The sequence below is a fragment of the Ursus maritimus genome, unplaced genomic scaffold (assembly GCF_017311325.1).
Source record: "Ursus maritimus isolate PB19 unplaced genomic scaffold, ASM1731132v1 scaffold_19, whole genome shotgun sequence".
NCBI classification, from domain to species: Eukaryota; Metazoa; Chordata; class Mammalia; order Carnivora; family Ursidae; genus Ursus; species Ursus maritimus.
Window position 1 is genome coordinate 35,810,131 of NW_024424341.1, and position 25,544 is coordinate 35,835,674.

Below are 25,544 nucleotides of genomic sequence, written 5' to 3' on the forward strand. Positions count from 1 at the left end.
TTGTAATTCCATTCCCATTTTTTAAAAATTTTAATGCCAGTATAGTTAACATACAGAGTAATATTAGTTCCTTGTGTACACTTCCATACATCACCCAGTGCTCATCACAAGTGTCCCCTTCCATCCCCAACACATATTTCACCCATCCCCCCACCTCCCCTCTGGTAACCGTAAGTTTGTTCTCTATAGTTAAGAATCTTTTTCTTGGTTTGTCTCTCTCTTTTTTTCCTCTTTGCTTATTTGTTTTGTTTCTTAAACTCCACATATGAGTGCGATCATACGGTATTTGTCTTCCTCTGACTGACTTATTTCACTTAGCATTATACTCAAGCTTCATCCATGTCATTGCAAATGGCAAGATTTCATTCTTTCTGATGGCTGAGTAGTATTCCGTTGTGTGTATATATATATATATCACATTTTCTTTATCCATTCATCAGTCTCATGGACACTGGGCTGTTTCCATATCTTGGCCATTGTAAATAATGCTGCTGTAAACATAGGGGTGATGGTAACCCTTTGAATTAGTGTTTTTGTATTTTTGGGGTAATACCCAGTAGTGAGATTACTGGATCGTAGGGTAGTTCTATTTTTAACTTTTTGAGGAATCTCCATTCTGTTTCCTGGAGTGACTGCACCAGTTTGCATTCCCACCAACAGTGCACAAAGGTTCCTTTTTCTTCACATCCTCACCAACACATGTTGTTTCTTGTGGTTTTGATTTTAGCCATTCTGACAGGTGTGAGGTGACATCTCATTGTGATTTTGATTTGTATTTCTGATGATTTGTGATGTTAAGCATCTTTTCATGTACCTGTTGGCCATCTATATGTCTTTTTTGGAAAAAAATCTGTTCATCTTCTCTGCCCAAAATGGGATTATTTGTTTTGGGGCTGTTGAGTTGTACCAGTGCTTTACATATTATGGATACTAACCCTTTATTGGATATGTCATTTGCCAATATCTTCTCTCAGTCAGTAGGTTGCCTTTTAGTTTTGTTGATTGGAAAAGGTAAGGCATTCTAATAGGAGCCTGAAAGAATATGGATATGTGGGCCCCTGAGAAGGCTTTCATGGTAGGCTCCATATGTACGAAGCTAGGAGCAGAGAGATGGCCAAGCACCCACTGCTCTAAGGTTGGTAAGAGGTCTTGTGTTGAATGCCTGGCTGCTATCACAGTGCCTGATTTAGGGCAGGCACTCAACAGACCTGTGGACTAGATCCTGAACTCGGTCATGAAATGTTCCATAAGCTATGCCAAGGTGTTTGATTTGATTATGTTGCTTACTTACCTCCAGAATAACATTTGTGCTTTAGAAAGATAACCCCCAAGGCAGTGTAGAAAATGCACAATGACACTGTGGGGGGCAGGGAGGCATTCTAAAGCTGTGGCAGAAATCAGGGTAAGAGAAGAATGAAGCAGTGAAGTGGGTTTAGGTGGAGCGGGTCTAAAGTCAGGAAATATGTTGAAAGCCACAGCCAGTATTTTAGTTGCAGGGGTTAGGATGTGCCTGGTGGCAATAGAACTGGACCAGAAAGATGAGTCTAGAAAACATCTGGAAGGAAGAAACAAGACTTTGAAAAAAAAACATACTTAACATAAAGTAGAGAAAGGTGATATTCAGATTTCTAGTCCGGAAACCAGGAATGATTATTCCACTGGCAGAAACGGAATAGGTTTCAAGGGATTGTTCCCATGTTGTCTTTATGGGGTGGATGTTGAGATGATTTCCCATGGGACTGGTAAGGAGGTTTTTCATAGAGAGTCACCCTTGCAAAAGAGATGGGAGCCATCAGAAAAGATAAGTTTTGTAGAAGGAACGGGTCAAGACAGGAGTGCTAAGGGCATAAACAGTGGATGACAATAAGTCAAGAATGTTTAAAATGCTGTTTGAATTTAATAGTGTCGATTATAGATCCACTAAAGGAATGATTTCAGAGTTCTGTGCTACCTTAAAGTCTCTGTACTTGTAGAGAAAATTCTCAACTAAGAACAGCATGAAGGAAGGTTGAAATACAGCAAATAGAGTTGTCATTGCCTTATGAAATATTTTATGCAATTATCAAAAAAAAAAAAAAACTAGAAGCGAAGTACACTTTAATTTTTGCCAGAAACAAGAGCCTTCTCTCCAGGTGTGACCAGGCAAGCTGCTGATAGACTCTGAGGCTCAGTTTCCACTTCTATAAAATGAGGAAGATAATTTCTACTTAGACGGTTGTTGTGAGAAATGAGAAAGAGAAGTGCTTTGCCCTCTACACTCACCATCAAAAGCCATATAAATGCTAATCTCACCCCAATGGGGGCTATAGAAAGGAAAGAATGGAACCAAGAATGGTCCTAAGAAAAATACAGGGTGAAATCTACTTCTTGTCTAACTCTTTTAATACTAATATCAAACAAGTAAATTCAAAATCTGGTGTCACAGATGTTTCCAAAAGGACAAAATGTCCCTAAAGATGTAATGATAAATAGAAAACAGGCTGGCATTAATATACACAACCATCATTAGAGATGATAATCTTGAACAAGGCCCAAAAGACTTAGAGTAAAAAGAGCATAAATTTTAAAAGACCTCATAAATCAAAAGAACTTTTGTTTAAAGCCTCCTTTTTGTCTCCCTGAAAACATAGCTCTAGGTATTATGTTGAACCAGGAAAAACCAACACTTACCTATTAAATCAAAGTTAATAGTATAACTGATATCTCAATTTTAGACAAAGGAAACATTTGATTTTATTTAATATATGAAATTCAATGTGTTTGATGGAATGAAAGGATATGGATTTTTTGTCATGTAACACTAGGAAAGTTAAAGCAAAATAAAATTATTTTCTCCAAAAAAGGAGTCACTTAGGAATTTATATCAAAACATCTTGATAAAAGCTATGTCTGTAAGATCTTCCAGGTAAGATATAGTAGATTGCTGTCCCCACTGCAAACACTAGGAAAATCAGGATAGATTATAAAACTCTTGAATTTTAAAGGCATCAGAGAGCCGCAGAAGCCAGGAAACCTTGATCAATGAAAATATCAAAGAAGAAAGAAGCATTCTTAAAAGAGTGTAAGACAGCCAGCTATTTCTTCTCTCTGGGGGCCTTTTCTGATTGTGGGTGAGGATCAGGCCTGACCCGGGCAGGTGGCCCAAGATGAAGGGAAATAAACCAGCAATGCTTGTAACAATCAAGTGGACCTGGTGTGACAAAATGAAAACCTGAGGGCCCTTAAACACATGGCTGCTTTTCCCCCATGGACAAATACCCTTTAAAGGACAGAGTGAAATCTCCTGGGGTCTCACGGAAACAAGGACCTAACAGAGGAAGCAAACATACCTTAAACATACAACCATTCTCTCCTTAAGACATTTGCCAGGTTTTAAAGGTACAAAGGGTTGGAGGATGGGATGGCTGGCACTATAGACTGAATGTTTGTGTCCCCCTAAAACTCATTATGTTGAAACCTAATCCCTAGTGTGATGGCATTTGGAGGTAGGGCCTTTGGGAGGTACTTAGGTCATGCAGATAGAAGCTTTTGTGAGTGGGATGAATGCTCTTATAAAAGAGACCCTAGAGAGCACCTCTGCCCCTCTGGCCATATGAGGACACAGCAAAAAGACCCTGTGTTGAAAACCACAGATCACTGCCAAGAGAAGTTTTAATCCTATTAAATAGAGAGATATACCATGTTCATGGATTGGAAGTCTCAATGCTATTGAAATGTAAATTCTCTCCAAACTGACCTAAAGGATTTAATGTGATACCAAACAGACTCCCACATCTTCGTTTTGAGGTGAAGGAGAAAATCAGGATTGTAAAGTTCATATGGAAATATAAGGGGCTAAAAATAGCCAAGGCAATCATGAAAAGAAAGTTGGAGGATTTACGCTATTATATATTCTGACCTATTAAAAAAAATAAGTAATTAAAATTATGTGGTGTTTGCACAAAAACAGAAAAAAACTGACCAATGAAGTAGAATAGAGAGTTTAAAAGCAGATACACACACATATACAGTCCCTGTTTGTGACCAGAACATAGTGGTTGCAGACACGGAAGTGTGGTCTCTGCAATAAAAGTGCTGGGTTAATTTAATACACATATGAAAAAAATGTATCCTGCCCCTTCTCTTAGACCATATACAATATACAATAATCAACTATAAATATATTACGGGCCAAAATATGGAAGGTAAAATAATACATCTTGTAGAGAAAAACATATGAGAACATATTGGTGTCCTTGACAGAGGCAAAGATTTTTTAAGCAAGACACAAAAGTATTCACAAAAAGGGGGGGAATGATAGATTATGTTAAAATTAAGAACTTCAGTTCATCAAATGATATTAAGAAAGTAAAAAGGTAACCCACAAAGTAGAAGATATTTACAGTATAAAAAGAAATCCTACTTGGGGCGCATGGGTGGCTCAGTCATTAAGCGTCTGCCTTTGGCTCGGCGTGATCCCGGTGTTCTGGAATCGAGCCCCACATCAGGCTCCTCCGCTGGAAGCCTGCTTCTTCCTCTCCCACTCCCCCTGCTTGTGTTCCCTCTCTCGCTGGCTGTCTCTATCTCTGTCAAATAAATAAAAACTCTTTAAATAAATAAATAAATAAATAAATAAATAAATAAATAAATAAAAGAAAAGAAAGAAATCCTATAGTCTTTAAGCAAAACACACAACCCAAAGCAAAATGGGGAAGGAACTTGAATAGGTACTTCATGACAAATGTCCATAAACACAGAAGAGACGCACACTTCATTAATCAAATAAATAAAAATTAATTTACATAGATATAAATTAAAATACAAATTAATCAAGAAAAGACAATGAAATGCAGCACTGCGACATACATACAAAACAGTTGAACCGGTGAGATGACACATTCCAAGAGTTGGCAAGGATATAAAATAATTAGAAGTCTCCTATCCAGCTGGTAGAAGGGTAACTTGGTACAACCACTTTGGAAACTGAAAGTAGCAACTAAGGCTGAACTTTTGTTCACCCTATGATCCAGGAATTATACACCTAACTATATGTCCAACAGAATTGTGGCTATGTTTTCACCAAAACACATGTGCCAAAATGTGAATAACAGCACTATTCATAATAGCCCCCAAACTGGAAACTATTCAAATGCCCGATAAGAGCAGAATAAGTCAACTGTGGAATGTTCACACAGTTGAGTCGATACGACATTGAGAACGAATGATCTGCAACTCTTCGCAGCAACGTGGATGAATCTCACAAACATAATATTGAACCAAAAATGGCCGGGTCAGAAGCCCACATCCTGAGTGGTTCCATCTATATAAAGCTCAAACACAAGAAAAACTAATCATCACCGCTAGAATACCCAGTGGATGTGTTTCTTGATCCTCTAATATTGGACTACATGGGTGGATTCAGATTGTGAAAACTCTTCAAGCTGTATATTTATAGAAATGTAAGTGTTTCTGTATTTCAGTAAAAATTAAACAAAAAACACACAACTACACAGAGAGCTTGTACGTGGTCCACCCCAGGAGGGCTGTAACCATTCATGTATTCTCCAAGTACCTGTGTACCCTAGAAATAGACTCTCGGCACCCTACCATTCCATGGAAGGACAGTATTAGCTGCTGATCGGCTGCTACTGCCAGGAAAGGTGAGAGGCAGGTTGTCTGTTGAAGGAACAAAGCAAAGCTCACATTCTGAGGTCCCCATGAAACTCTGCAAAAGGCAGAAGTACTACCACCTTAATTTGCTACACACGGCTCTGCTTATCCAGTTGAGAACAATGACAAGGCAGCACCAAAAGAGAGTTTTCTTTTGGGTACCTCTTCGAGACTAGAGACTGTGAGATGAAGATGGAGGAATATAAAATGACAGTTAGAAGCAGGGCTGGAAACCTGTTCTGTGGTTAACAGAGACAGAAAAATTCTTTGGACCTATTTGCTTGGGGCCCCAAAGCCAGTCTATACAGTTTCTGGAATCCTGCTTCACAATGATATCGACAGTGCCCGGGTTTAGACAATTAGGGGAAGAAGGCACTTTAGGCCCCCTCCTGCCAATACAGGCTAGGTTGTAACCCGCAGGACAGTCCGGGATGTACAAGGCACTTCTCACAAACTGTTAACATTTTAATGAGCTACAAATCACCTAACAACGTGGTTCCATTATAACTGAAATGCTTCTGTTTTGCTAAAACAGAACTGGCTGTAGTTAAATGATTGGAAGGATAAAGCATTTAATCCTATAGACTAACAAGGTATGACCTTTCGTGTTGGCAAGCACTTTATCTTTGGAGATGAATATCATCATTTACCTTATGTGGTCCAGATTTTCTGAAAAGGTTAAGATAGTGCCTTCAGAGCTCAGGAACTCTTCTGTTAAAGACGTCAACGAACATAGAATTGCTAGACTGTCTTTAAAAGGGGTGGGGGGGGCGGTGATAATAACTGTTAAGGAAAATACCAACATGGAGAGAGAACATTCGGGAATGCAGTAAGATGGAATCCCTCTGGGGATGTGCTGACAATGGGGCAAACAGCAGCAATTAGCCCTGGGCCAATCCCAGTGTGATTATCGCTCCTGCTCAGGTCATCACCAGAAAGGTCAAATGTTAGTCTCACTGTCTTATGTGGGCTGAAAACTCTCACAAGCAATTTCTCCTAAGAGTTCTGGAATCCCACAGAGGATGGTCATGGGCAGGAAAGGTAGAGCTGGCTGCTGAATCCCAGCTGACCGTCTTCTGCTCAGAAGTCCATTAGGCTGGCCCTCCTGCCTTCTTCTCGCCTATAACCTCATCTTTCTCCCGCTCCTTCTGTTCTGACATTGTACAGTCCTCAGCATTCCGTGATTGTTATTGATGGCTCTTAGGCCCTCAGAGAAGGTCTAAGTTGTGACTCCAAACACTGAAAACAAATATTTTGCTTCAGTTAAGTCCAAGTGCCCTCACTCCCAGCACCCACGCTATACAGAGAGTTGAAAAAGAGGAAAAAATCCACTCTAGTGCTTCCTGGAGCTCAGTGCATATGAGAGAGTTGGAGCCAGGAAGCCCGTACTATCTTCAGCAGCCACATTAAGTCTTGCTATGATTATCGAAGTGGCCCGTTCCCTATCTATTTTCATTTTGAAGAATAGGGGGAAGGATAGCGTAAAAACAAGCCAAATTATCACTAAATTCAGCAGCATGTTCTCATGACTTAGCAACTTGTATAAAGTATATTTGAGTCAGCCAGTGAAAAATGTGATGTGGGTTCCCAAGCAGACACAGATATAGAACCAGGCAGAACAGCTGTAAGATTAAAATGGAATACACTGAGATAATGATTTTTCATGGGCTAAGATATATCATGTCCCAACCTGCCTTTTCCCTCAGTCCCCTGTGGAATAGATGTTCTGATAATGCCAGTTGACTCAAAATTGAAATACTGTGCAAAGTACATTTAGATTGATTAAAAGAGAGGGAAAAAATGTTGTTCAGCCCCATTGTGAAATGCCTACCAAAAACCAAGAGCCCCAAACCGGGGATGGGGGGGACCTGAGCTTCCAACAGACGCCGAGATCCGTGGTCTTTGTCTTTTTGTGGCTCCACTAAGTTCTAGATTGTGTGGGGGATGCAGTAAGATCATTTAGATTAATTCTCCTTAAAATATGCTAGTTTGGATAAAATCAAGCCATTAGTTATGATGGCAACCCAATTAAGCCAGTTTAACACCCCTTATCTCAGCTGTTATAGTAATTGAGGAGAAAAATAAATCGAAGACCCAGCCATCATTCCTTGTTACTTCAAGTACCAGTAAAATATCAATCACATTGAAAATACTAGCTTCAATTTTGTCACTGACAAAATGGCCCAATAAAAACTCTTGAGATCTTGTAATAGAGAGACTGCTACCAGAATCATTTGTTGACAGCACGCGCAGTGTGGAGAGAGCGGGAGCCCGACACTCTGCTCTATCTGGACATGAGCCAGCTCCCCAACCTCCCTGGACCACCACAGGTGCAAGTGCTATGCTCCCTCCACCTCAGTTTCCCTCCCTGCTGGGTTGTTGTAAGGACTGGAAATCATGAGTGCGAAGTTCCCGGTGTTATCGTAAACACCTAACGAAGAGTTAAGTCAACTAACTGGAACTGAGTTATGATTTTCTAAACTTATCATTACAAAACCATTTCACTGGTCTGAGGCCAAGTAGAAAATGTCACTTGACCACAGCCCTGGGGGTGGTCGGAGCATTTTTCTAGGGAAGGGAGGGGACTCAGAGCCCTCCACTCGGAGTAAGGCCCCAAGAAAACTGGCAGAACACGCCGCCCTCATTGTGGGCGTCTGTCTGAATGGGAAGATTGAAGGCAACACTCCTCTACCGACCGGAGGACATTTCCATGTTAACCAGCCCAATCAACCATCTTAAGCATATCGCTTTCACACGTTCATCGGGAAAAGAAACCAGTTTGGGCACTGAAATGCTGGCCATCCTTGCCCGCTCAGTTCAGCCTGCCCAAGCATCTCTTAGCTAGTTCTCCTCTGCGGTGCCCCTTTCCCAGTTCAGGGATGAGCAAGGCCAGCTGCACAGCTCCAGCTAGAAACCATCTCCCCGATACGCACACCACCGATCCCAATCCCGCTCCGCCGAGCGCTCAGGCTCCTGGGTCCAGCCCTCCAGCCCCTGCTCCTGCGTCCCTAGGGCACTGGCGCCCAGCTGCTCTTCCTGCTCCCTCGCACCTCACGCAAGTCCTGTCCTTCCGTGCCTGCAGCGTCATCCTCTGTTTTTATCAAAGCCATTCTCCTGCTTTAAAGTCTTTGAATGTCTTCCCTCAAAATAGCCGTATGATTTCTTCCTCCCAGAACAATTTCTTCCTCTCCAAAAGTATTCTCATTTCCTGCACACGCAGACGCCATCTCCTCACAAAGCCTTCTGATCTACCACCAGACACTATGTTATGCCATGCCACGAGCTCCCACGACAATTCACCCTCACGTCTTCCCGCACTTGATGGCGCTGTCCTGCGTCTATTTACACGTCTGTTCCTGCCTGGGGGCTGCTGATTTCTGCGCAGGTCCAGCCAGGCACAGGGCAGAGTCCCCGTAAATGATTACTGATGGAATGAATAAAATGAGACCAGCCCGTTTAACCATGACCTCCAAATCAACTCTTCTCCTATTTCTTTTCCTTTTCTCTAAAGTTAGTAAAATGGAAAGACACCAAAAAAGCCAAAGTGTTGAATTTTTTTAAAACGGCTCAGACTTCAGCTTACGGTATCTTCTGAAAGAATGTTCAAGTTTGAGTTACGTGGATAATTGCCTCGGTTCTGTATTAAGTATTACCCATGGATACCTGGCATGATATTTTGCAAACCTATTTTCTGGCCAGGTTCTGGGCTAGTTTACTATTAAATTTTTCAAAATGTACAATGCAATTGGCAAGCTCCCCATTAACAAAGCAATTTTCTAAATGCTTATGAGTTTAAAAGCAACAAGATTCTTGGCTTATGGGGCACAGGCCAAAACAGATTGGTAAATACTGATACTGAAACACCAAAGCAAAGAGAACATGGGCTGAACACAATACACAGGATCATCTTATCTAGAAGAACCCTGGTTCACTCTTACCTTTAAGCAAACATCCAGGGAAGTGTAGAAGCCTGTTCATATGAAGTAAAAGATGTGGCATCTATTTGCTCCCAGCTGCTTAGTGGGGGGAATTTGGGGTGGAGTAGAGTGCAGCACTCACACCTCTTGCCCCTACAACAAGCCTCAGAAATTAGCCAGGGTGCCCGCTTTCTCTCAGGAGCCCACATCTAAACTCTTCTTAAAACAACCCATCCTCCTGTTTTTCCTCCCAAAATGGGATCCTCAAGCTTCCTTGAGACATAAGCTGAGGTGTCTCTCCTTGTCACTGGTATGGGCTCCCTGCCATGAGCCCCAGTTCCACAGACCCCCATCCTACACACCCTTTTTTCCTCCCCTAGGTGGGACAAGGGAGGACTGGAATAGAGACAGGGTCACTACTACCCTCAGAATAGAAGCAAGATAGAGATGGAAACCTATGGAAATATGAATATATTTGACACATGTTTGGAAAGAGCATTCATCATTAGCTTTTTCAAGTCAACGTAAATCAATTCAAAAATCGACGGACTGCCTGTTCTATACTAGCCTGGAGAACAGTCCCGATGCTCAGTGCCCATGGGGCTCAGGAAAGAGCTTCCTGCTTCCCACCCACCCCTCTCTCTCTTTTCCTGCCTTTTATTCTTCATGTTGGCAAACTCACTTTCCTACTCCCCATATAAAACCACCTGCACCCATGATTCCCAAGGTAGGAGCCATGCTGCATGCCTCTAGACCCAGCTCAGGGAAATGAGACCGGTGTGGGACCAGTGACTAGAAAAATCTACTACTTCCCTGTACCTCCCAGAGCTAGCTCTGAAAGTTCTTGTTCAGATCCTAACGCTCTGTGCATGTGAGGCCAGCCCGTCCAACTGTGGTGAGACCAGGGACCCTACTCCTCTGAGGGGACTCTCTTGAGGACGTGTCACAGCATGTGACGACATGGTCCCTTGCATGCAGGTGTTCACAGCAGCATTATTCCTATCAGAAAAAAAAGCGGAAGCCACCCATATGTCCATCAAAACACGGTCTGGCCCTGGGATGCAGTATCATTCAGCCATGAAAAGGAAGGAAAGGATTCACACAACAGCAGGGATGAACCCCAAAAACACGATGCCGAGTGAAAGAAGCCAAACGCAAAAGGCCATGTACTGACTCCATTTATAGAAATTTCCAGAAAACACAAATCTGTAGAGAAAGAAAGTACATCAACGGTTGCCTAGAGCTGGAAGTGGGCATGGAGACTTTAGTACAAATGGGCCCAGGGTTTCTCTTTTGGGGTGATGGAAAGGTTCTAAAATTAGATGGTAGCGATAACAACCCTATAAATTTACCAAATATCAATTCATCATAAAAACAAAAGAGTGAGAGAAAAGAAAGTAGAATCGGTGAAATATTTTTAAACTTTTGAATTTACATTTGTGTTTCTGATTATGATAATGGTCATGGTTATTGTAAAGAAAATTTTAAAAAGAAAAGTATTATTTTAATGTTAATTACCCAGAGAGATAATCTCCATTTAGGTTCTCGGGTATATTTCTTTCTAATCTTTTTCTATTTCTAGAAATTCTTTCTAATCTTTTTCTATTTCTGTTTTTAATTAGGATTACACTACGTTTTTAGTTGTGTCTCTTACTAACAAGATATCAAGTATATATATGTATAAAACATCTGAGTGATGGATCCTATCAGAAAAATCTCAGTATTTTCTGGCTAAAGTGGAAATCCTGTTTGGTCAGGATTCTGAATAAAATAAAATACCTGTGAACAAAGGTGTCCCATACCAGCTGCCTGACCAGCAGGCACTCAGCCGTACCTACAGGGTCTGCAATGCCTTCAGTGTGGAGGGGGGTGCATTTCTCTGGAAGCAAGACCATGACCTTCATCAAATTCCCAAAGGCGAACCCACCTCCCATTCCATTTAAAACCCACTGCCAGGAATGGTTCCTCTCTCCGGGACCTTCCTTCTCCTAACCTATGAAGAAAAAAGTGCATGCAACCACGGGCAAACCCCTCCACTCATTTGGAGGACAGACGTCCTCTGGTCCGTAGGCTAGTACCCTGAGAACTTGGCCCATGGGCTCCTCTGAGGGAGCTGCAAGGAGGACAAATCACAATTCTAGCTCCATATCCTGGGAGCTTTGCTCAAATTGAGGCTTTGTCCCTATTGAAATAGAAAATCCATGGAGGAAGGCCCAGTCTCAATCATGCTTGGGTTCTGATATTTGGTCATGCAGAGTAGCCCCTTGGGGGCCGGCGGTTGCTGGTAGAAAGGGGAGAGAAGAGGTAAGGGATTTTTGCTGCGTGCCATGAAACCCAGAAGCTCAAATATTTCCTGGGCCCCCGGAGCTACTGGAGCCAAATGGGCTTATGAAGAGTCATTATATTTCGAATTACATCTGAATTTTGGTTGGTGACTTTTCTCCATCCTGTAATGTGAACTGGGAGAGACTCTTTTCCTGAGGAGTTTGAAAGTCCAGTCTTCACCTTATCAATGAAAAAAACAAGCTCATTTTCCTTGACTTCGGAAGAAGACATCAGCCGCCTGGCCTGAGAATAACACATGGGGAAGCAAAGACAGCGGTATAATTAAGTTCACGAAAGGCCGATTCTTACAGCCATATTTCAAATACTCATAATGCCTTCTCATCCATTCTACCAAATGGCGGCACTTCATAATATATTCAGAGCAAAAAAATATAATGGATTCCTGTGAGATATTCAATTATTCAATAAAAAAAGAGAAAAGAATTTTTTAGTAAAGAAATCCAACTAAATGACTAAAGCGGACAGTGAAAAACCAACCTCAAAGTAATTATGCGTCTCTTTTGAGTTCTTGCTCCAACAAAAGTTGATGACGGGCCACCATTAGGAGTAGCCGTCCTTCTGCTGATGAATGACGTTGGTGTTGCAACGTTAGCAGATATTTGTTGGAATGTTTACTGGGAAACTGTCACTGGGTGTTGATATATTTAAAGTTTCACGAGCCCTGCTAAACAATGTCTATTCTCACTTCTTCATGACTCACTGCTCAGCTACTTCAAGCTGGTTTCTTCCCCAAAGTAGGGAAAATCCTCCCCGAACAGTAGGTGCAGGAGGCTCGTAGGAACTGCGATAGTCCATTTCCCACTGGCCTCTCTGGGTCCCCCTGGAGGCTGTCACCACACAGGTTCTCCCATCCTTCTGGGCTGGTGAGGGATGAGGCTTCCTGGCCGGCCCTGCAAGCATGCGACTGTAGGCACCAAAAGTTCTGGGAAGAAGCTTCCAAGTGGCCCCCAGTGACAGGGCTGCAGACACCTGGCCCCTTGTGCTTAGTGTCACCCGCACAAGGGCCACCTCTGCCTGCTCGCCCTTCTACTGTCTAGGTCAGGACAGCTGGAATCTGAAAAGGACGCCCACGTTTCGCCAGCAGAATCTGTCAGACCTCGCCTTGCCTTGCCCTTGACACACGCACCCAGAGCTCAGATCCGCACTACCCTGCGAACGCCCGTGTGATTCAGACTCAGCTTGAAACCTGATGTGCGTTTCAAGACATAAACAGACTGTGAGGTGAAATAAACTTGGGCTTGGAAGTGCCCATGAGGATAAGGAAAAATGAAATGGAGCCAGACATTAGGTTAGGCCTAGCGAATTTGGATCTAACTTTTCTCACAGAAATTAGGAACTGTTCATGAGTGCTTGGTCCCAAGAGAAAACCTCTGATGTCTAGACGATTAAAAATAAACTTAGGGAAAGGTAAATAAATTCACTCTGAGTCTTCTTGAATGAAACACCCTTTTCTTTAAGTGAAAGACAGTATCACACAGGTGGTTATAACGGACTTTTTAAAAATAATGATCCCTAAGATAAAAAACATGGCAGGAAGTAACGGAAACATTGAAAACACAAGGCCTTAAAAATGAGGCCCAAAGATTATATGAGGATTGCTTCAGCTGCCCTAGTAGCCAGCAGGTGATTTTGTTTCAGTGACTAACGCACCTTTCTGCATCTGTCTTGTGTTGCCAGGCCAGCCCCCCGGGGCACCATCCGCCATCCCAGGCCCGTTTCACCAGCAAAGGAAAACCCGGATTAGCTTGCTCTCTCTCCAGTCGTCTGCCCCGTCAGGCAGAGCTGTTCCGCACAGACAAAACCCGATCTTCTCTCATGGGGCCTCCACCCGCCCTGTACCACCCACACCTGTGAATACCTGGCTATTTAGATAAAAGGTTTCATTCGCTAAGCAAGAAAATTTCCTATGTGTTATATCCATTCTCTTCTTTCAGTGTGTTAGGATAGACCGTGTGCTAGAACCTTCATATTCTAAAGGTAAAGGCTAAAGAAATTAAATCGAAAGTTTTACATATGAGAAAAGGCTTTTAGGCCACCAGCCTTTATACAAATACGTAAGCTGTGGGGTCAGTCCTGTCCGAACCCCGTTAGCGATAATAAAGGTGTCGAGCGCCTTGGAGGACAGCGCTGTGGCACATTGTTCTGGCCTGGAACCAGCTGCCTGCTAACCTCTCCCTCCTTCCCCGTAGGCAACCCTCCCGCTACTGGGACCGGAACCTTGCAGATCACTCTGGAGGACGTGAACGACAACGCCCCCTTCATTTATCCCACAGTCGCTGAGGTCTGCGACGATGCCAAAAACCTCAGCGTCGTGATTTTGGGAGCGTCAGATAAGGATCTTCACCCAAATACGGACCCTTTCAAATTTGAGATCCACAAACAAGCTGTTCCCGACAAAGTCTGGAAGGTCTCCAAGATCAATAGTAAGTCGGGTTACACATTCTCGAGCTGCCCCTCTGGCTTTGAAGCCTCGTTTCCCTGGCTTGCTCTCCCTTCCCACACTCTTCCTCCCTCCTCCTCTCTCCTCTCCTCCTCCCTTCTGCTCTCACGTGGTGAACATCCAGCGATTGGCGCGTTACCATGACCCGTACCGAGCCCTTTCCCTCCAGCAAACGAACACGGTCTGTACAAATGCACAGCCATTCCTTACAAACGCAAACACCGTCTTTCCTTGGGTTTCTTTCCTGTCCTGTCTGTACTGGACACGGTACGCTGTATGCCCCATGCTGTATGTCCTGGGCTGGCCACCGTGTTCTCCACACCGCAAACTGCCTGCTGTGTACCGTATACTACGAGTGCACTCCCTACCAGGCATCCTACACTCTCCAGCCTACACCGTATACCCGCACCCTGTCCGCACACTCTGTACCGTGCACACACCTGCTCTTCAGCCTTCTGAAGCCAGGGTCTCGGCCTCTCTGCACGCACATCGTGGCTCAGCCGCCTCTTCTCTCAGAGAGCTGTGCTGACGTCGACTCTCGGCCGTGACGTGCATGTTCTCAGAGAAGATAGCACTGCTAGAACGATCTTTATAGAGTCTTAGCCTCTAACCCCCCATCTTGCACTTTATGTGGCAGACCTCCTCAAAATTAGCTTTGTCTTTGCAATAACTGTGGCTCTGATGTTCAACTGTGATATCATCGCCCACTATCCTGTCCCTCGCTTAGGAAACCTGCAAGCCATGTCCCTTTCTACCAGTCTTTCCACGTGGGAAAGTGGAATTCAAAACTCAGCCCGCCGTTTTCCCTGCGTGCTGAACCTGGCAGCATTCCCACGTCCACAAGCACCTGGTGCCCTCCCTGTGGCAACTGTGAACTCACTACGAAGGTCACCTTGTTCTGCAACAAAGTCAAACACCAGACCCCATGCCCTGGGCACACACTCTGTCTCCAGTAGTGAACTTCCCCTGCAACTGACCCGGCCTGGGGGCCCTCCTCACCCACCAGCGGTAGACTTTTCGAGAGGGACTGGGAATTGCGCATTTCATTAAGTCTTGGAAATGGGCTGTACAATTGTGCATAAAATGTTCTATTAAAAAATCTCATATGTATTGAATGGCCTTACCTCATATCTCATTTTATTAGTGCCTTCCTCTTGTTATCGATTCCATTCACCTGTTTGTCTATTTTATTGCTTTTTAAAGAATGAGTTCTGTTACGCTGATTACTTTTAATTAAACCAGCCCTCCTCTTGTTCAAGGGGTTAGTGCTTCCTTTGCTAGTTTGTGTGGCTATCACAGATTGGAGTAGCCACCACCAGCTCTTTCCAGAATGATCCAGCTGGACATTTCTTACTCGAGTTTCTTGTCCACGTGAGGGAGATGGGAAGATTGTTCCTTGCAACTGGGGTGACTGCAGTTATTTCCACTGCTTCTCCGTCTGGTCACGATGACACTCCACCTGTTTCTGTTTTCATGTCTTTGCTCTGTTTTCCACATGGTTTTATTTGGGAGATAGATGACTTCTCAGTTCTTTTCCTGGTCCCAGTTTTGTTTTTTTAATACCTAGCACTGTTCATGCCCAGAAAGGGGAGAGTCAAAAAAAAGGAGGGGGACACCTGGGTGGCTCAGTCAGTTGGGCTTAGGTCGTGATCTCCGGGGTGTGAAGTTGAACCTCACGTCGGGCTCCACACTCAGTGTGGAGTCCGCTTGAGGTTCTCCTTCTCCCTCTGCCCCTCCCCCCACTTGCGTGCTCTCTCTCTCTCTCTCTCTCTCAAAAAAAAACCATCCCTAATCATCTGAGTTATTGAAAAGATAATAGCTCGAGGCTACACACACTGGCCAGGAGGGGTGAGCACTTCTGCACGCTGCCCAAGGATGGGCTCACAGCACGTACTCCCAGCAACCAAGGGCCGAAAGCTCAGTGTCCCCGCTGGGTGGTGCTTCACGCTCCCACCCAGATCCAGAGGGTGGCTGAGGACTGATAAAGCTGTAGGCTACAGCACCTGTCCCCATGGCCATACCCGGGGGTCCTGCCCGGGTTTAGAGCGAGTGGATGGTTTTGGAGTGGTTGGGTTTTGTTTTTGGGGTTTTTTTTTTTTTTTAGGTCTAAGAATTTATTATGATTATTTGAATTTGGAAATCTTAAATTAAAATGGTCCAAGCTGATCATTTCATTTTTTTTCTTTTTTTACTTTTTTCCAGCTTCATTGAAGTATAGTTGACAAATAAAAATTGCATATATTTAAGGTGCACACTGTGATGATGTGAGAATGGGTTTTTAAGTCAGTTTTTCTAGATGTCGGATGTGATTTTGGCAAAGATGGTTTTATCGGTGTAATAAATTCACAGGGAGGAGTTCTTAGTAGGTGGTCATCTTCACAGAAGTAGGTCCCCTTGAAATAGGTTATCACAGCGCTGAACCACAGGACTCCTTGGCCGTGGAATGTTCTATCCAGCACCGACCAACGCCACAGCCACCTGCTACGCCTGGTTGCTGGGCACCTGAGGTGTGGCGAGCACAACTGACAAGCTGAATTCGAATTTTTATTTGCTGTTGATGAATTTAAGTTTAAACGTGCCCGGGGTTATAAACCAACACGCCATGCCTGATTGGTGTGGTTATCGTAGCCAAACTCACCCCTTTATGTGGGGAAGTCTAACCCTCTCTCACGAAGGTCCTCCTTGTCTCCCCCCAGATACGCACGCCCTGGTCAGCCTTCTTCAAAACCTGAACAAAGCCAACTACCACCTGCCCATCATGGTGACAGATTCAGGGAAACCACCCATGACGAACATCACAGACCTCAGGGTACAAGTGTGCTCCTGCAAGAACTCCAAAGTGGACTGCAACGCGGCAGGGGCCCTGCACTTCAGCGTGACCTCAGTCCTGCTCGTCTCCCTCTTCAGTTTGGCTTGTAAGTAGCCCGGCTCAGGCGTATGCGTGAGTGCAAAAAACGAACCTCACCAGAGCCCCTGTCTTCCGTGTAGCTTTCCAAACAATTCATCCCAGAGGAAGCTTTCGTTCTTGGTTTATGTCTGTATAATAGAGCGTGTTACGTGTAAAAGCGTTCCAAACTACTGCTGAAGGGCATCTTCACGTCCCCCCGTCAGCCAGTCTAAGGAATTGTGCAAAGACATTCATTGCAACTCACAGACCAGGTGAGGAGAAAACGTCCTGCTGATGCTACTAAATTTAGGCTAATAAGGACGCGCTACGTTAGGTAACTGGCCTGCCAGGGCCTTATTTCTCTCTGCATTGTGCGGAAGAATCCTTGGCAAGGTTAAAGTAGGTCCCCTGCCTTTTTAAGAATAGTCGTGAGAATTCATGGAGGGAGGCTGGGCGGTAGGAAAAGAGAGAAATGCATAATTCACACATTTTTTTCCCACTGACTGGTAGTAACGGCTGTAATATAATGAAGCATTATTTTAAACAAATGAATTGTTATGCTGAGTAATATAAATGTGCGCATAAAATGAATAGATGTGTGTATCAAATATTTCCTATGCGTGGAGTACTAGCCCCACGTTAACCTTAGCAATTACTCACATATAGGTAATGCCATTCACATCCTCTTAGGCTTTGGTATTTATGTTTTGAGAAAGTTATCAGTGTAAGTGTGAACTGAGAACTAGAGAAATTGATGTTTAGGAAGAAAAGGAACAGCAGTTGTTATTTCCCCATGACAGTGGTAGGTGGGGACAACAGGAAGTCACACATTCCAACATCAGACAACTACTGTGTATAAAGCTGTGTGCTGGGCCAGCATCCTGGGGCAGAGCTAAGGAGAACATCTTACAACGAGAAGTGTCTCTTTGGATGGATGAATGGATAAATGGAGTGATGGATGGATGAATGGATGGATGGAGGGATGGAAGGATGGATAGATGGATAGAAAGATGAATGGACAGATAGAAGGATAGACAGATAGAAAGATGGAGGGAGGGAGGGAGGGAGGGAGGGAGGAAGGAAGGAAGGGTAGATGGATGGATGGATGGATGGATGGATGGATGGAAAGAATAAAGGATAGATGGAAGAAAATAAATTCTTCTCTTTCTGTTCTTCTCTTTTTCTTTCTTCTTCCTTTCTCTTCAAGAAATAAAATATTACAGATGAAGGTGAAATCCCCTATGTTTTTCTTCCCAGTTTCATTTCCTATTCTCTCTCCCCAGAGAAAATACTATCATGACTTAGAGTGTGTCCAGGTGTTATTTTATTTTTTATTTTTTTAACATTGTTATTTATTTATTTGAGAGAGTATGTGTGTGCACACATAAGTGAGGGAGAGGGGCAGAGGGAGAAGAACACTCTGCTCTGAGCAGGGAGCCCAACGTGGGGCTCGATCCCAGGACCTCGGGATCATGACCTGAGCCGAAGGCAGACGCTTAACGGACTGAGCCCCCCAGGCGCCCCCAGATGTTATTTTATACATTTCCTACACACACCACGTATACTTCTATTTTGTGCAGTTTGTGAAACTTCGTGTAATTCATGTTATACTGAGTACGAGGTTCTGTAACCTGCTTTCCTTCCTCCTGCAGTGCATTTCCAGGCTTCTTCTATGTTATTCTCATTTGGAGGTTGGCAAACCTTTACCATAAAGGGATGGGCAGGAAATATTTTGGGCTCTGTTGACCACATCAGCTTTGTCACATATTCCTTTTTATTGCTCTTTTGTTGTTGTCTGTCTTTTGGTTTTTCACCACTCTTTAAATGTGTGAAACCATTCGGAGCTCGACAGTCACCCACACTCTAGCCCATCGGCCACAGGTTCCCCCCACGCCAGTCCATTCATTCTAACTGCTAGAGAGTATCTGTCAGATGAACACTGGCCGTGTATTCCCCAGTCAGCAGACGCACTGGGATTATTTACAATGCCCTTCTCCGGTTCATTCTACTGCAGTAAACATCTGGAATCTATTTTCCACCAGCTTCCCAAGTCAGTGCTAGACAGACGGCAAGCCCAGCACCAGGTGTGGTTTCTAGGAGTCATTGGAACGCGCACAGAACAGAGCCTGGATAAACTAGAGGGCAGTACTTCTTGTGTGATTGTAAAGAGAAAAGCGTGTGGTGCATGTGTCCCTGTGTGTGTGTGTGTGCGTGTGTGCATGTGCACAGAGAGAGAGAAGATAATTGAGTGGCCACTCGCACCTCAGTAAACCCAGTTACACAACATCAAAGCCTGACTCTTGATGGCATCGCTTTGAAGAACCGGGGTGCTTCAGGACGCTGCTCACTTCTCGGCTGCTCTGGACTGCCCGTGAGTTTTTAAAATGGAGACTTTCTGAACATGGTGGACAAGGAAGTATTGACTTTGCCAAAGAAACATAAGAAGAAAAAGCGGAAGTCATCACCAGAAGAAGATGCAGCATAAATACAACACACTGATAAATTTCTTATCACACCTGAGTCCGCGGTGGCTCAGCTGGACACATCTCAGTGGCCCCTGTTGCTCAAGGATTTTGATAAAGTAAATGGAAGGACAACACACTCTACACCTCTTCCTTGTGGTTCATATCCTCTGAGTGAGAGACTAGGGACTATATTAGGACAGGTTTCATTCATCTTGACAAGCCCCCTCTTCTCATGATGTGGTAGCCTGGATCCGACGGATACTTCGGGTGGAGAAGACAGGACACAGTAATATTCTGGATGCCAAGGGGAGTGGCTGTTTAATCGTGTTCATAGAACGAGCCACTCGCTTGTTGAAATCCCAACAGAGTGCAGGCAAAGAGTATGTGGGAATTGTCCAGCTACACAGTGCTCTTGAAGGGGGCGCTCAGTTTTGTGGGGCCCTCGGAACTCTGACAGGTGCCTTATTCCTCTTCTTCCTTATTTCTCTCTGGATTGCACTGACCCATTTAAAAGGTTTCTAAACATCGCCCAGTGAAATGGTGGGGGGCAACTAAAAGAATAGAACTGAACCACATTGTCCACCGAGGGGATAAATCTTTTCTCCCTTGCCCTGGGAGGACAGTGGTCAGTTCTGATGTCAGAGCCACGTGTCAGCCCATATTTCCTTGTGAGTTATTTCCAGCCCGTCCCTGGCTTCACGGTCCTCTGTGTATGTCTTTGGAGCGTGTGTGTACAGCCCCACGCATCCGAATCCCTCTGCCTCCTTGTGTTGGGACAGAAGCTAAAAAAAAAACCTGCTCTGTATTCTCCTCTTTTAAACCTCCTTTACTTTTAAAGGATGCAATCACTCCTCCCCAGTGCTGGGAGAAGGTTGTAATTTTTACTTATTAAAGTTTCCTTGTTTTTAAGTTAAAAAAAAATAATAACAAAACAGATGGAGACTTCCTACCTCTGCTTTTGAAGTACAGACTTCTGGGCCCTTCTGACCTGTGGAACCCACATCCCAGGTGACTCTGGCCTCCAGCACGTGGACCCAGTATTTGTGTGTATTTACACAATATTTTTAATAATAATACGCATGTCTGCCACTACCAATCCATATATTAAATGTTAGTAAGACTTAACCTATTTGTGTAGATAAAGGGGAATATAAATAATGCGGGAGTATTTTTCTCTCATCTATCAGGGATTTTCCTGTGCCCCCTACTTTGGAGACCCGTGGCCTACAGAGGTCAGTAGTGAGCAGATCCCCGAATATTGCCCACTTGTCTCTCAGCTGACCACCAGGATCACAACTAAGCCAGGGCAGAATCGCCTGGTAACCCTAAAGAACGTATGTTCATCTGATATCAAAATAGAGTCATCGAGAAAAGACAGATACATGCACACTGTGGTTGAGATGTCAAGTGTGCTTTTGGTTCCCACAAAAGGTGCCATCCTAGCTAGCAGCACACAGCTATCCTGACGTAGGTAAGGCCACCTGTAGGTAACGTCAAAATCATCCTCATAAAGGAGCTCTGAATCTCCCTGCACAGCTGGAAAGGTACTAGGTTAACCCTCCAATGTTTTCACAAGAAGGGTAGTTTCAGCCCAAATAAGAGTTAAGAACAGGTATTAGCACTCACCCACTTGACTTCGGAAAGAACTTCCATCTGTCCCTATATAAAAGGTATAAGATTATAGAATATTGTTCATTTGAACATGAGAGCCTGCCAAATATAATGGTTCTCATTTTATTATATACCTAGCCAGAGATGTTCTTCCTAACAAGCGATGTGCCTAATAGGACGTGTGAGGAACTGGGTTAGAGCCAGCAGGAGTAAGTAACCGTGGGCATCCCATGGCTCAGACGCTCTTTCCTAAGAGCAGAACTCAAAGTGACCAACCCACCTGCGTAGCTATTAACATGACATTGACAAGAAGCCGCACAGAAAAGGGCCTAAAACACAAGCAATGTGGGGTGGAGGTGGGGGAATCTACACTAAAACTGGATTATAAAGTGCAAGGGTGATAACGTCCTGACTTAGCCATAGTCCTTGAAAGAATTTTGGGATCTGGTAGACTCCACTTGATGTTTCTTTGAATCAGGAGTTGGCAAACTACTGTCCAAGGGTCAAACATGGCCTACTTCCTGTTTTTGTAAATAAAGTTTTATTGGAACGCAGCCATATTTACATATGGCCTGCTTGCTGCTACAATAGCAGAGTTGAGTAGGAGCCACAGAGACTGTATGACTGCAGAGTGGAAATATTTACTCATCTGGCCCTTAACGGAAAAGTGTGCAAACCCCTTCTTTGAAGCCTTGCTCATAAAACTACAGTGATCACATCATACAACATGGGGAGTGGGATTTTTCTCCTCTCCTCAAATAACATTGAGATCCAAGTAGACTAGCATGAACCAAATACCCTAATATCCCATGGCTTTTTTAATTTCTTCATCAGCCTGGAGATTTTATCCAACTTTATAGATGAGAAAACTGATGCTTGGAGAGGTCCCAAGGTGAGCGAGCGGTGAGGCCAGCATTCACCATTAGACTGCCTCCTCGTGGGAAAAAGTAAAAAAAAAAAAATTTCAGCTTGTTTTGATATCGCAGAAGGCTTTACTGCAACTGAGAAGTGAACTGAGGGGTCTGCACCTCCTTCTCTGACAGCTAAAACTAAAGGGAATAAAACTAATGACATTGGAAGTAATAAAAAATGTAAATGGAATTAATTTTACTGCCAATTTTGTTGTTGAAGGTGTGTGTTGCTGACTCGAAGAGATATGCTGTGCCCTCTCGATGAAACAGGCTGGCGTCTCTATTAGGCGGTCTGGCGATGGGGGGTGGGGGGGTCATAGGGCTCTGTGTGGTGTGACACAGACAGCTCCAGGGAAGAATATCATCCTGAAACCTTTTTGAACATTGTTTTAGGCTTAATTAATCAGCAATAGCAAGAACATAAAAAGACGGATCAGGTGAACCATATTAACAAGTACCAAAATTAAATGTCTCTACATTGGCGAGGAGGGAGAATTGAATCGTAACCTCGATCACAATGAAAAAGTTTAAAGACGTGACCACGATGAGCGAAACAGCCACTGAAAGTACTTTCAATTCTAATGCTTTGTGTGAAGGTATGATTTGGGTTCCATAGAAATCACCCATTTTAAGGGTGCTGTTGGATGCATTGTGGTAAATGTACATAATTGTATAGCCACACCAAGTATCAAGGAGTGGTTTCCTTGTATGCCTTTACTATTGATCCCCTCCCCTGAATCCAGACCCTCATTGATCTGCCTTCTCTGATTACCTACTTGCCCTTCTAGAATTTTCTGTATATGGAATCATAAAGTCCATGTCTTTGAGTGTATCAATATTTTGTTCCTTTCTGTTGTGAAGTGTGTTCTGGGCAGAGACAGGGCCTGGAGAAGCACCCAACCCGGGTGGAGCAGGCCGCCCTCTGACTGCAGATGGTCCTGAGTCATGCTTTACAGAGGAGCTATGGCCCCTTGAAAGGGTGCAACTGCATGGGTAATGACAGTTGACCTCCTAGGGCTTCTAAGTGCCACGCACATGCAAAGCTAAGGGTTTTATGTAAATTATAAAGACTATCTCATGTAATCAAGTCAGCAGCCCTCAGAGGTAGGATCATTTATGTTCCAGTCTGAATTAACTTGAACAGGGAGTGGAGACTTTTTTAATTTAGCAGGTTTTATTCAGCCAATTTTTTTTCCACAGTGACCAAAATTATTATTTTAAATTATTAATACCACACTAGAAAATATTTTTAGCAGGTTTATTGAGGTATTATTTGCATAACATAAAATTTACCTGCTATCATCAATTTATCATTATACTGATTCTGGTAAATGTATAGCATTCTGTAACACCAAAATCTAGTTTTAGGACATTTCCATTACTGTAAAAAGTTACCTTGTGCCCTGTTACAATCAGACGTCGCCCCTATCCCAGCCCTGGGCAATTACTGATCTGCTTTCTGTCTATAGTTATTCCTTGCCTGGACATTTGATTTGAATGGCATCATAAGATATGTAGTCCTTTTCATTGGATGTCTATCACTTAGCATAATGCTTTTGAGGTTCATTCATGGTGAGGCATGTATCAGTAGCTTTTTCTTTTTATTATTGAGTAGTAGTTCACTGTGTGGATATGCCATATTTTTAAAAATGCATTCACCAGTTGGCGGATATTTGAGTTGTTTTCTGGTTGTTTTCAGTTTGGGGATTGTATGAACGATGCTGCCATGAACATCCTTGTACATGTCCTTGTGGGGCACTGCCCACGCTTTTGAGAGGAAATGTTTCAACATCAACTATACGAATTTAGGAAAGATGCCAGTTCCATGGCAGTGATATAGACCCTAAGGTGTGCTTGGGGAACCAGGGAGAGGAGCTTGACAGGTTCTGCCAAGCATCTGCTCTCCTTGATACCTGCTTCAGCCTTCTATTAGAAAACCATGTCCTGGTCAGGAATTTGGGGTGGGGGTCAGAGAAGAGATGAGCAGAGATGTGTGGGTCTTGATATAAGATGGCCACCTCCTGGAGAGGATTTGGGCTCTCAAGGTTGGGGTCGTGTAGTCATGAAACCAAAGCCCGAATTATGAGCAGCCCTTCAAAGACTGTCATGACTCAAAGAGAACTGTGGCCGAGTAGCCTTGAGGGTATAGATCAGTGTTGGAAGAGGAGAGAGCTGAGCTGAAGATTCACTTTTCGGCACTTCCCCAAAGCACTTTTTGGGTGACATATTTAGGAATGCTGGTATAATTACAGATGGGCAGAGGTCACATTCCTGTCAATGCACATTTGCAGAAATTCTTTAAGGTTTTTTTTGTTTTTTTTTAAGGATTTTATTTATTTATTTGACAGAGAGACAGCCAGCGAGAGAGGGAACATAAGCAGGGGGAGTGGGAGAGGAAGAAGCAGGCTCCTAGCAGAAGAGCCTGATGTGGGGCTCAATCCCACAACGCCGGGATCACGCCCTGAGCCGAAAGCAGACGCTTAACCGTTGTGCCACCCAGGCGCCCCATGAAATTCTTTAAGGTTTTAGACACATCTCCGAAGGCAAGAGAAACAAAGGCAAAACTGAACTATTGGGACTTCTTCAAGATAAAAAGCTTTTGTACAGCAAGTAAACAGTCAACAAAACTAAAAGGCAACCTATGGAATGGGAGAAGGTATTTGCCAAAGTCTTATCAGATAAAGGGCTAGTATTCAAAATCTATAAAGAACTTCTCTAACTCAACACCCAAAAAAACCAAAAAATCCAGTCCAGAAATGGGCAGAAGACATGAGCAGACATTTCTTCAAAGAAGACATCCAGATGGCCAACGGACAGATGACAAGATGCTCCACATCACTCATCATCAGGAAATACAAATCAAAACCACGATGAGATACCACCTCACACCTCTTAGAATGGCTAAAATTAACAACTCAGGAAACAACAGATGTTGGCGAGGACGTGGAGAAAGGGGAATCCCTTACACTGCTGGTGGGAATGCAAGCTGGTGCAGCCACTCTGGAAAACAGTATGGAGGTTCCTCAAAAAGTTACAAGTAGAGCAACCCTACGACCCAGCAATTGCACTATTAGGTAGTTACCCAAACGAAACAAACGTAGTGATCCGAAGGGGCACCTGCACCCCAATGTTTACAGCAGCAATGTCCAGAATAGCCAAACTGTGGAAAGAGCCCAAATGTCCATTGACAGATAAATGGATAAAGAAGATGTGGTGTATATAGGCAATGGAATATTACTCAGCCATCAAAAAGAATGAAATCCTGCCATTTGCAATGACATGGATGGAACTAGAGGGTAAGGAACTAGAGGATGGCAC

At 43.7% G+C, this 25,544-nt stretch overlaps 1 protein-coding gene across 1 annotated transcript in view; it reads left to right on the top strand.

Annotated features, from left to right (window-relative positions):
• The window catches only part of CDH13 (cadherin 13), a 981,274-nt gene that overhangs the window by 952,741 nt on the left and 2,989 nt on the right, over positions 1–25,544 (top strand). The window contains exons 12-13 of the mRNA XM_008689752.2: positions 14,102–14,335; positions 17,049–17,267. Of these exons, the coding sequence (XP_008687974.1) occupies positions 14,102–14,335; positions 17,049–17,267 (453 nt within the window). The remainder of the gene's footprint in view (positions 1–14,101; positions 14,336–17,048; positions 17,268–25,544) is intronic.